This window comes from Petaurus breviceps, unplaced genomic scaffold (genome assembly GCF_028583685.1).
Source record: "Petaurus breviceps papuanus isolate PSGF00001 unplaced genomic scaffold, PetGlider_PUasm1.0 79, whole genome shotgun sequence".
In the NCBI taxonomy this organism is placed as follows: Eukaryota; Metazoa; Chordata; class Mammalia; order Diprotodontia; family Petauridae; genus Petaurus; species Petaurus breviceps.
This window is the reverse complement of record NW_027186523.1, coordinates 25,546,446-25,559,352: the sequence shown is the minus strand read 5'-3', so window position 1 is coordinate 25,559,352 and position 12,907 is coordinate 25,546,446. Positions and strand designations below refer to the sequence as shown.

The window sequence follows — 12,907 nt, the reverse complement described above, 5'->3', positions numbered from 1 at the left end:
GGCTATATATCCCTTTAAGTTGAATGGTTGATTAGTCATTCCAAATCTATGGTGAACACATTCTATTTTGCTGGCAATGATGATGATGATGGTGATGGAACCCCAAAGAACAGATTCAGTTGCTTCAAACTGAGTTTAAAAAAGGCATCTCAGGCTCTTTTACTAGAGATAGGAAATACAATGATTAGTAACAGACAGATATAGAAAGACTTTTATTTCTTAATGCAACTAAATAACAAGAATGAAGAGTTGGTTATTTCTCCAATTTAGTAAAATGATGTGATCTCTCAGCCTTTAAACAATAAAAGCATTGGATGGTTAGACCAAGAAATTATGCCTATCACAAAACTCACCAAATCCTTCAGAGATCCAGCTTAAATGTACATATAAACTAAAGGAGAATCCCTGGTAAACCAATATTTCTTGTAGGAAGAAATCTAGAGGTTTAAAGGTAGTCTACAGTTTATGTTGGTTCCAAAATAATGGCAATATGTACATATTTTATGTATATTTTGTACACATATGTGTCTATACTGGTAGTTTTGACTTGATTGTCTTTGGGAAATTCAGTAGTCTTATACGGTGCTCAGGTGCCAATAAAGCAGGAGGGTAGTAAAAACTTCCACGTTCACTGCTATTTCCATTTAGAAGCCACTAGGTTTTTAAATTGCTAGATTTTGGCTATATCCTAGTCTTGATAGTCTTAAGAAATAATAAACAAAGATAATGCTCCTCACTGGACCAATTTCAGTTATACTCTGTTTGAAATACTGTCATTGAGCTCCAGTTGTGGCATATTAATAGCATTACAGGCATTGAGGGATTGAAGGGGATGCCCACAATAAAGACAAACAGTCTGCTAGATTTCCTCTGTTGACATTCAATTGTACTAAGATAAGATGTTTAAATTCTCATGGCACATATGCTTGTCTCAGAATAAACATCAAAATCCATTAAAAGCAGTGTAATAAAAATGATGTTCTGTAATCCAATATGAATTTTATTATATATTCATAAATCTTTTTCCCACACATTCTTCTCCTGCACAGCAGCAGGTAGGTGTTCAAACACAGGTTTCTGTTCTTTCCCTTGAGAAAGCTCATGTTAGGAAATATTCCAGACTTACCTGAACCTAGAGAGATAGTATTAAGATATATATGTAATAGTTATCTCACAAGTAAAAAATATTTCCAAGGGCTCACTGCTTCATATGAACACTGAGAGATGAAATAATATTACAATTTCCTATCTTAAAGAGGTAAATTGTGTACATTCTGAATGATTTGTTCACACACGATTCAGAGACAATGCTGACATTCACCTTTGGAAACCCATAATTGAGCCTAGAAGACCTTGTGACTTTGGGGCATCTTTATTATAATAATATATACTATACATATATAAATACTCTGTTGTCCCTTCCGGGTCATTGTCCTGGTTCTGCCCTAACTATAGGGCATAAGCTCAAGTAGGTCACCTAGTATCTCTGGGCTTCATTTTCTTTTGCTATAAAATATATGGTGACTAGATAAGCAATAACGTCACCTCCAATCTTAAAGATGTATTATTTTTTAAAATTGCTAGGCCATACTTAGAAATGAGTCTGTTTCCAGATAGTGTACAATTAGTTAAGTTTACTGAGCATCTACAATGTGCCTACGACTATTCTAGAGAGCACAGATGTTTTTGCAGTCAACTGTAAGTTGGCTTACCTATCTTCTAATAAAGTTTACAAATTCAGTTTCAGTAGAATGAATATATAATCTTTTTGAGGGTAGGGACTATCTTGCAATAAATATGAGCTTCGAAAACCTAAGACAAAGAAGGAGAAAAAAATGACGTTGTATACTTATTTCACAAGGACTTTGTGAAGGGACTACTTTGCAAATGTTAAATGTAAGGTTAAATTTGATTTGCAACACCCTCCCCTCTGCACAGGCAGTTTATTGTTGCAGCTTATCATGCCAAAAAAGCTGTGTGGCTGAAGAGAGAGCCAGGCAGGGAGGGGAAGAGCAGAATATATCAGGCCTGGGCAAAGAGAGAGAGCAATAGCCCTCTGACATTAGAATCTCTAATAGTGAAGTCTTGCCATATGGCCTTGAAAGAGTTAGGATTTTCTTTAAACATTATTATATGCAGTGGGTAGGTGGGGGAATATAAGAAAATTCAAGCATTTATGGAATTAAAATTTAAAAATTTTAAAATGCATACTTATAACCTGGTTAACTGTTTTGGATAGCTATTCTATGTGACTCAGGATATTTACTGTTAAGTTAGTCTCATTACAAAGTATATAAATCACTTAGAGCAAAAACTGAAGTACAGCCTCTGTCACAAATCTTTCAGCATGGCCACTCTAAAACAGATTTCTTCACAATCTTATAACTTGGACTTAAAAGTTATGCTTGGCTGAAGTTTTGAATAGGCAGGGGTGCCTTTTATTACTTTGTTGATAGGATAAGGGATTGTGTAACATTTTTAATTTTGAACTTGACAAAAGAAAATGAAAGCAAATTAAGGAATTTCCCTGTGTCTTGAAAAGGAGGTTAAAGAGAAGTCCAGCAAACAAAGGATAGTCTATCCAAGAAGGACTACTATAGTCTCTGGGCTCTGGGGATAAGGAGTCATCTAATGTCTCTCAAGGGCGAACCAGTCACTAAAATGGATTCAGCTTATAGGACTCACTTTGGGGGTGGGGGGTCGAGACCATGATTTGATTCTATTAACTGAATCATACCCCTATTTAGGGCTTTGTTTAATGTTAAAGTGGCAGACAATAGTCTAGGAATGAATGGACCTTCACATGAGAATCCTTTGTTGCTTCCAGCATATAAACTGCACTATCAAACAATGCAGCCTTACAACTCTGAAGAACCATGTTAACACCCACCTCTACTCAGGAAACTGAACTTTAAAAATTTCCCATCATTTCAGTTGTGACCATGCCTGATAACTAGGATAATTAGGGTAAGATGTACTTGAATATTGCAACCCTATTGAATTTTTCTAGTTAGCTTCCCTTTAAAAAAGCATTTATTTTATCTAAATAGAGTATCTTCTAAGACATATTAGTTAAAAGTATTCTCCCAAGATGTGTGGATAAGTCAGAAATGAGAAAATTTCAAATATAACAATCTTTTTCAGAGCCTTATTGAACTGAACCAACTTCTATATGTTTGTTGATCAAATAAATTTGGTAGCTGTCACATCTCAATTTCAAGATTTTGCTTTGTAAGCACAGCTTTAAAATGACATACTATTGGGTAATGAAAAAATGAACTTAAATGTCAGAAAAATAATAGTTCAACTTTCTGCTCTCCCACTTACTATCTCTGTGTCAATGGTCAAGTCACTTAACTTGTTAAAGCCCCAGTTTTCTCATCTATAAAATGGCATTAATGATATGGGCATTATCTACATCAAAATATGGTTAGAACCAAATGAGAAATATAATATGATTTTTTTTTGGTAACTGCAAATCACTGAATCAAAATAAGGTCTTATGAAGTATCGTGTTGTTAAGGACATAGAATTGTGTGATCATGTAAATTTTTTTAAAGGATATGATAATTGATCAAGGCTTTTAATTAAAAAAAAAACAGCCTTATCTTTAAAAAAGCATGACCATTTCAACTCACTTTAAAATTTTCTAAAAAAAAGTCCTTTAAAAAGCCTCAATTTAACTTTTATATCTCAAAAGGATTTAAAAAAAATAATCATCTTGGCCAGAATATGATATCATGTTTGTCTTGTAGTGTACATTATTATAATCTGCTTTTAGCACATATATTTATAATGTATTAATAGTGTATAATTTTAAAAATTATATTTACAAATCTCAAATACATAAATCATGTATGCTGTATGTATATATCCAAAAATCTCAACACATATAATTAATTTTAATTATGTTTATATATTCTTTAATAAAAATAATAGGCCTTACCTCATCTTGAGATTTAACCAGTGTTCTAAATGTCTTTTCTCCACTCTCTCCATCTATCATTTTATTTCTAATCTAAAGAAAAGTGAAACAATCTTTGTTATGCCATGCACATTGTCAATAAATTATGTTTATTAAAAGTATGTTGATCATACTCAGAATAGATAAAACACAATTTCTCATAGCAGTAGCAATTGGTTCTGGGAGAGAGACTTATCAAAGATGGTTGTCATGCTACATTAACATTTACACTACTGAAAAAGGGCAAAATACCTTCATAAAAAGTCTATTTGGAGGGGTGGCCAGGTGGCTCAGCGAGTAAGAGCACTGGCTTCAGTATCGGGATGACCTGGGGATGAAATCTGGGCTCAGATATTTAGCACCACACCCAGAAATAACTGGCCGTGTAACCTTGAGCAAGTTACTTAACACCAATTGCTTAAAAAAAAAAAAAAAAGAAGATAGAGAATACAATTTTATAGGGGCAGCCAGGTGGCTCAGTGAGTAAGAGCAATGGCTCCAGTGTTGGGATGACATGGAGATCGAATCCCGGGCTCAGACACTCAGCACCACACCCAGAAATAACTGCCCGTGTAACCTTGAGCAAGTTACTTAACCCCGATTGCTTTATAAAAAAAAAAAAAGTCTATTTGGCCATTCATTAACCTAGATGTAATTAGCAAAAGCATAATTCATGACATTATGGATAACCATGTTTAGGTAGAAGGGAAGCAATAAGAAATAGAAAAGATAGGTGTTACAGTGGATATAGAGCACTGGGCATGGAACCAGGAAGAGTCATCTTTCTTAGTTGAAATCCAGCCCTAGCTTTGTGACCCTGGGCAAGTCACTTAAACCTCATTGTCTCAGTTTCTCCTCTGTAAAATGAGTTGGAGAAAGAAATGGCAAACCACTCTATTATCTTTGCCAAGAAAACCCCAAATGGGGTCACAAAGAGCTGGACATGACAGAAACAACTGAACATGTGTTTGTGTATTTATTTATTTTCCCCCTGTTACAGAGACAAACAGTTTCACTCATCTATTTTCTATGGGTAGCTTCTCAGAACCCTTTTCTCCAAAAACTATTTTTGACAAGTTTACATCCACTTCTACATTTTTAAAAATATTTAAATTGGTGTAACAGTAGGGGAAACAAAGATTTACTTAGGAATTGGAGAAATATTAAAAGGACCAATTGGAATGGCCACAAGATTTTTTGCCTCTCTCAAAACATAATATCATTAACTTTTCAAAAATAACCAAGGTCATACATAAAAATGTTATTCAAAAATATCATTGTTCTTCCAGTGGTAATGTATATTTGATTTTTGGAATATCACAGACTGAAGAGTTAACCCTGTGGTCCCCCAAAAGGACAGTGGAAAATATCACAGCCAATATCTATAGGCTATAAAATATTTTCAGCGATGAACTACAAAGGAGAAGTGGTGCAAACAATTACATCAGAGACATAGGACTAGAAAAAGAGATGGAACAGGCAGGAGGTGAGAACAGAGATAACACAGCCAATGGGTAACCTGTCTACTTCATGGGTATCCATACAATGTCAAGAAATCTAGAAGTACCTAGTTAGTATGTTGGAGGTTTAGAATCTCACAGTTTATGGAGACCATGACCTACACTGCTGGTAATGTCATTGGGATCCAAACAACACACAGATCCAAAGAAGCATCAAAATATGTCCAAATAAAATTATCTGTTTAACCAGGGGGGAAAAATCAGTTAACTTTGCTGTCTTAGAGTTGGATTTTTCTTCCGTTTTTTTTTAATCCTAGCAGTTAAAAAAAACAAAAACCTTGCATTTGTAATATCTGTTAAGTCTCTGTTCACAAAAAAAATGAAGAGAAAGATGCAACCCCTATCCCCAAGAAGGTAACAATCTAGTAACAAAGATATGACTTCTCTACAACTCAGGTGACAAAAATGATGTATGTCATACAAGCTCCTATCTTATGTTCTATATGCTGTGTAAGGAACAGCCGGGGTGCCCGCAATCCTTTTGTGATGCCAAGTTGGGAATCTTGACCTTCCTTGCCTAGGGAGGTAAGGAGGAACTTTCTAAAGTAAGACTTGATAAGCAAAAGGCATCAACAAATCAGAATGAATGGCCTATTTCAATACCATATCCTGTGGCACTATTGCCAAGGACTGTATAAGATAGGTACTAAATATTAGAAGAGTGAAACATTATTCTCATTTTGGGGGAAGATAAGCAAAAGCATCATAGATTCAGGATGAGAAGGAACTTTGGAGGTCATCTATTCTAAACCCTTCATTTTACAGATGAGAAAAATGAAGCTCAGAGAGATTAGTCCAAGGTCTCACAGTTCCTAAGTAACATAGTTAGATTTGAACCCATGTTCTGATCCCAAAGCCCTCATTCCTTCTACTGTATCATATGGGATATTGTGTACATAACTATTCATAACTATTTATACATAACTATTATATACATAACAAGACTGGGAGAAAAGTAAAAATGTAAGGTTATTGTAAAAGACTTGTTATGTATTCACTTTGCGTAAGAAGGATGGGAAGGTAAAAGATATTCCTCTCCTTTCTTGGGAAGGTATGTGTTCCTTTTATTGAGAACTTATACTTGAGAGGTCACAGAAACTGAGCACAATCTCTTTTTAAAGAAAAAGCATAAACTAAGAATTATCAGCACAGTGATTTTTGGCGTCATATCTGAGGGTTCCATTCTCAACTTTTCGTTCAACTCACCTCTACCTTGATATCATTCTCCAGTTCGGCATCCAGGAAATCCAAGGTGACAGGCTCCTGAGATTTAGGATTCTACAGCAGAAAACAGTAAGTACTAAGCATAGATCATTTTGCCATAATTACACGTTGGATATTGTGCAATAATTTGAGAAGTTACTAAAATTGAATTTAAATGTATTAAAATGTCTGGCATATAAATATCCAAACATATCTCCTTTTGTATGACAGGAATTTGTAAGTAATCATTGCTAGTTATCCTTGATCCTGATCTTTGAATATTGTACATTTCTAATTTATCACACCCTGAAAAGGAAATATTTTTAGTATTTTTCCAATATTTCATTCATGAAACCCAAGTTCTGAATGAAGAAAATATGTAATGGATTGTCCATAATGGACAAATGGGACAGAGATAACTACTCAGATAATTCACAGTATTTGTGATTGGTTTCTCTTATAATAAATCAACCAAAGCATAAATTAGGGCTATAGTGCATAATGGGTCCTACTCTGAGAAATGAACAGGAAAGAAATTGAAATTCAAAGGGAACTAAAGGATCTATGAACAAATAAAGGAGAAAGGAATCTTGTTGCTTTTAAAGGGGAAAAAGTCTTTTTTATTGAAAAAGTATTCAAGCTTTAAATTGCTACAATTCATTAATTGACATTAGTTTGAAAAAATTCTGTCTGCAAATATTTCTCTATTCAAATTCCATATACTGTCAACAAGTCATTATAAAAGCAGAACTTATTTACGTAGTTTTTGGGGACATTATTTTATATGCATATCTTTGTTCTTTGATTTATTTTTACATCTACCCACCATACCCAAAATACAGAGCAATGTTATCTATTACTACATTGCAAACTCAGATGCTTATCAAATAGGCCTTCAGCCAATGACTATCGGTGGCGGAGCCAGTGATGGTGATGATGATGATGATGATGATGATGATGATGATGGTGATGACATATTTGTGGCATTGTTTTTTTCAGCTGAACAATTTTGATTGAAGCAACTTTTAGTAGGTTTTCAATGAAATAAATGTGTGTATTATGTTTATATGTATGCACATCTATATACACATACACCTATGTTCATACATATATACACACAAGAAGGAAAGAAAAACCTAAAGTAACTTTTTTTCTCCATAAATGAGGATGACTTTAGTTTTAAAATTACTTTAAAAAATGTAGATCCTCAAAAGACAAACAGCAAATGTTTACTAGAAGGATATGGTTTAAAGCAAAGAAGATAATTTTATATGGCAATGGCATCAGTCTAACTAATTTATCATCATATTTCTCATATGTGTACATGTATATATGTAGGATGTTTTTATGTATCTATACACACACACATAGAAAGAGAGACACAGAGACAGATATACACACAGAGAGGAGAATAACAGAAAAAAAGAGAAGGACATCTACAAAATGAGTTGAAGAAAAAAGCTGAATAATTTATACAGCAAAAGACAGCAAATGGAAAATTACTCTTTGCTTTTATAAAAGCAGTTTTGTTTATATTACAGTTGTAAAAGCTAATTCCTAGTTTGTATGTCTAAGGGGGATTTTACCTGGACTACAAACCATTAATTGTTATTAATAATGAAATAATATTTTATTTGATAATCAATGCACATTCATTAAGTACCTATTATATGAGGTACTGTGTTAGATACTGGGGATACAAAACAGAAGGAAGACAGTCTGCCTTCAAGAAACTTAAATCTCTACCAATAACTGCTTAGCATAGAAACATTTGTGTGTGGGAGTGGGGTCAGTGCCTGTCATATCAAATGGTATTTATAAAGGAGTGTTACTTAGGGCTTTACCAATCATAGAACTAGAAATGGCTTTTAAAAAATATTAACAGGTATAACTTTTCCATTTTACTAACAAAACTGATACTTATTTGAGTAGACTATAAGCTACAGTGGACTTAATAAAAGGGTAGGGCTTTTTTGAAGGTAAAAGGAAAGCTAGAACTCTGGCTGATACAGATTTCCCAAACAGTAGTATTCTGTAAATGTAGATCAAAGCCCTTTCACTTATAGGCAGGGATGTGTTTGAGCCAGCTCAAACCGGGTCATTTAGAGCCAATTGTTAAATTTTCAGTGTGACCATTAACCCTTAGAAAATCAGCAAGGGCTACTAATTAGGGCTTTGTTTCTTTATTTTATTATTGTTGGTTATCTACACTTAAACTGATAGAAAAAGTTAATGCAGATAAAACTTCTGAGAGTGTCATGTATACTTTAAAAAAAATTTAAATAGGTGAGCTGGTTGTTAAGCATTTACCAGAATATAGCTACTATGGCCTTCTCTGGAGGCTTGATTAAAAAGTAAAGCTCTACGTTTGGGAAAAACAAAAAGAATGTGTGTTCTAAATAAACCACATCCATTTCTCCCATAACAGACTTCTGGATAATAAAACATTTTACTTATAGGATAAACTGTTTGACCTTTCCAAGACTTGTCCCATCCTCAAAAAATTAGAACATTGGATACAGATGGATTTTTGTGAAGGATAATTTACACTGTTGAAAAGAAAGCAGATGGTTTCATTCATTAATCCTAAAACTGCTAACAAGTTTGCTATTTTACAGAAAAGTGGGCTATGTTATGCAAATAATATCTGCATCTTCAGTTATTTGATTTGGAATAAACAAAATTGGAGAAGCCAAAAAAATAGATAATAGATGGATGACTTTTCAGTTTCAGCTCCCATTATAACTAATGTAGTATGTTGTTTTGAAAACCTGTTTCCTTAGAAGAATTATAACATATTTCGTCTCATAAATGGGGATATTGGAAAGCCTCGCCATTGCCATAAATAGATGAGTCAAACTACTGTCAACTTTTTATACTGTCATAAGAAATAAATCATCTTCACCACACAGACACCACCATCTCAGTATGAAAGTTCAGTCCAAAAATATTAAAAATGGTAAAATGTAAACAGAAGTAAAATCATTGTCTTACATGCAATGGATAATGCATAGCATGACCAGACCCAAACAGCATGCATGAAGGCATTGTCATGGAAGAATTGGCATTATGATGTTCACGTCCCATTCCAACATACAAAGACAGAGAAGAAAACGAAATGGTAAAAAAAATAAAAAGGAAAGAGAAAAGAAAGAAAACAAAGGGGAGAAAAACCACAAAGCTTTAAGTCAGTGAATTAAATTAATTTAAAATGGCAACCTGGCAGACCAAATTTTAAGAGACTCAACAATGGAATTGTGACTGAAAAGGTCAAAGGAAACAGGGTTACTTGAAAGTATAATAATAATAGTAGCTCACATTTATATGGTGTTTTAATTTTTACAAAGGGTTTAAGAGGTAGATTAGAGGTAGATTCTATTTTTTATTCCCATTTTATAGATTAGGAAACTGAGGCTAAGAGAAGTTATATGACTTGTCCATGATCATACAGCTACTAAGTATCTGAGGTATCTAATTTGAGCCTTCATAGTTCTAAGTTCAGTGTTTCACCCACTAGACAAACCAACTGCCTCTATGTCTAGGTTAGATATCAGAAAGCACTGATTTGCTGTTAGAAAGCTGTTGGAACTGTTGATCCCAAATTCTTAGTTTCTTTAATTTCCAATCTATAATATTAGAATATTAACAGGTGACTCCCTATTTCTCAGAGTTATTATGGAGAAAAAGTTATGTAGAATGGGCTATTCCTACTTAAAATTAAAATTGATGTTAATTAGTAATAATTGGGGGTAATAGAAATATGTATGACTCCTCATAAATTTATTTTTACCCATAAATCTCTTGAAATATATTATTCTAAAATGGTAAGGTAGTTGCTAGTTTGCCATTTTGAATTTTTGCTGAAGGAACAAAAATTCTCTTTATATTTTTTAACCTCCTCCTGATTTCCTCATGCAGTTGAATTTACCACTGGAATGGAAAGTCACTAAAATTCCCATGACCACAAAAGAACACAAGCAAATATATATTAAAAAAAACTGAAACATGCCAAAAGATTAGAATTAAATAAGTTTATAAGTCAATGTAATATAGAGAAAAGGGATATAAATTGGTTTTTTAAAAAAAGAAACACAAAAGATAAAAGTCTTATGCAATAAAATAAAAGCAGTATAGAATGATAAAAAGGAAAAGGTCCTTAGAGATAATATAGTTCAGCTGCTTCATTTTTCAGATAAGGAAACTGAGGAACATAGAGGACAAATGACTTGCCCAAGGTCCAGCTAACAGGTGGTAGGGATAGCACTGGAATAAATACATAACGTATACTCTTGCAACCCTGTACTATATTCCCTCACCATCACAATACCATTAAAACAAAAGAAAACCTAGTCTAGGCAGATACATATTACATATGAGCATCTATTTAGAGCTCTAAGGGGTCTTAAAGGTGATGTAGTCCAATTTTCTTATGTGTAGATGAAGAAAGTGATGTCCAGAGAGGTTGAATCACTTATGCAAAGTCATTTAGCAGAGTCAGGTTTTGTACTGTGAGTGTTCCCACTCAGTCCTGTATTAATTTCCACTGTTCTGCTTTCCCTTATTCCATGAAAATTGTATAAGGAATGATACTAAACTTGCCTTTGAACCTTTCAGTTTTCCTTTCCTTCCTTTCTTCTTTATACTAAACTTTTTTTTAATGGAGCTTCAAAAGTCATTTTTTTAGGCTAAGTATGATGCAAATAATACTCATATTAAGCTAGAAAATATTTTTTAGAGATGTTTAAACAATTTTTTTCTCATTTCTCATACATTTAGTGAAATATACATACATATATCAAAACCTTATTCTGGTAACATGTCCATTCAAACAGGATGGCAAAAAGCATTTAGTATTTTGGAGATAGTTCAATGTATTCAAATTTATAGTTGTGTTATGAACTTTTAGTTGTTTTCAGTAGTTACTTTGGACATATTTTACAGCTGATGGACAAGGAATACTTCTGGTAAATTTCACCACATTTATTTTTCCCGATCAAGCTTCTAGAAACATTGAATGAAGTTTTGTTGAGAAACTTGTGTTCTGTAGAACTTGGAATATTCACATTATACTGACTTCTATTTAAAAAGCTATTAAACTAATATTGGAAAGGTAGACTTAGTGAAACACTGTAATCACAATATCCAATTAATTTGTTTGATAAAATTATGTAAATATATTAATATTATTATTGCAGCATCACTGTTGCTAGCAGCTATTAGTCAATGCACATCCCTTACTGTCATTAATGACAGTCTTGCTTCAGTTTAATAAAGAAGGATGTACATTCCATGCTTTGGAAGCCATATATCAAATAAACAGCCTTCTCATTCAACACTAGGAAGCTTTTGGGAATAAAAGCTTAATCTTTGCTGTAGTTTAGCATAGCTTAAAGCACTAATAACTACCTTCAATCCCAGTTACCTGAACATTGGGCCTTCTTTTTCTTAAATTAACTGTTGGTATACCTACACCAATAGGCTGAAGCAACAAAAAGTAGCAATTTATAATTTTATGCATTAGCAAAAGAATGTTGTTCATTCTCTTGATGAAAATTAACTTTTTCTCCTAATGACATTTTCCTAGGAACGAGAACTTCCTTCTGAACTTAGAGTTGTAAGTGCTTTGTAACCACCAAAGAAAACCCAAGCTGGACAAATGAAAACTAAGAAGATATCTTTAGTTAGTAGGGGAAAAGTGTTATGAGAAATATGCAGAATTCTAATGCTTTCTATACAAAATTGGCTGATTTATGTTTTGCTTGGAAAAATGCATGCATGTAGAAAGGTGGTGGTCTCTTTTTCAGCCATTTTCCCAGCTGTGGCTCCCAAATTAAACATGAAATTACATATAGCTAGGGTTTACATGATCAGTGAAAATTTAAATTTTAGGGTTTTAAAAATGTCCCCTTTAAAATCATGACTTTTATTTATCCTTTCAAGTCATATAAGATTTTATAGAGAAAAAATGAGGAAATAATTAATAAATTAGTTTCATGTATTTTAACCTAATTCCAAATTCTTTTCTAGATTTGGTTAAATCAGGATATTATTACTAGATTGGATCCAGAGATTAATGAAATCATTGTACTTAAAGAAACACTTGATATGCTGGTTACCAGAATGCAAAAGATACAAAGTGTGATACACAAGGCAATAATTACACTAGTGAAGATTAGAGTGATCTCTATTCACTGATATTTATACTTTTAAAAGGGTACTT

General features: G+C 33.2%; 1 protein-coding gene across 1 annotated transcript in view; it reads right to left on the bottom strand.

Annotated features, from left to right (window-relative positions):
* The window catches only part of LOC138175717 (voltage-dependent calcium channel subunit alpha-2/delta-1-like), a 429,557-nt gene that overhangs the window by 55,085 nt on the left and 361,565 nt on the right, over window positions 1-12,907 (bottom strand). Inside the window, exons 16-17 of the mRNA XM_069106216.1 lie at window positions 6,691-6,762; window positions 3,947-4,018 (exon numbers count right to left, since the gene is read on the bottom strand). Of these exons, the coding sequence (XP_068962317.1) occupies window positions 3,947-4,018; window positions 6,691-6,762 (144 nt within the window). The remainder of the gene's footprint in view (window positions 1-3,946; window positions 4,019-6,690; window positions 6,763-12,907) is intronic.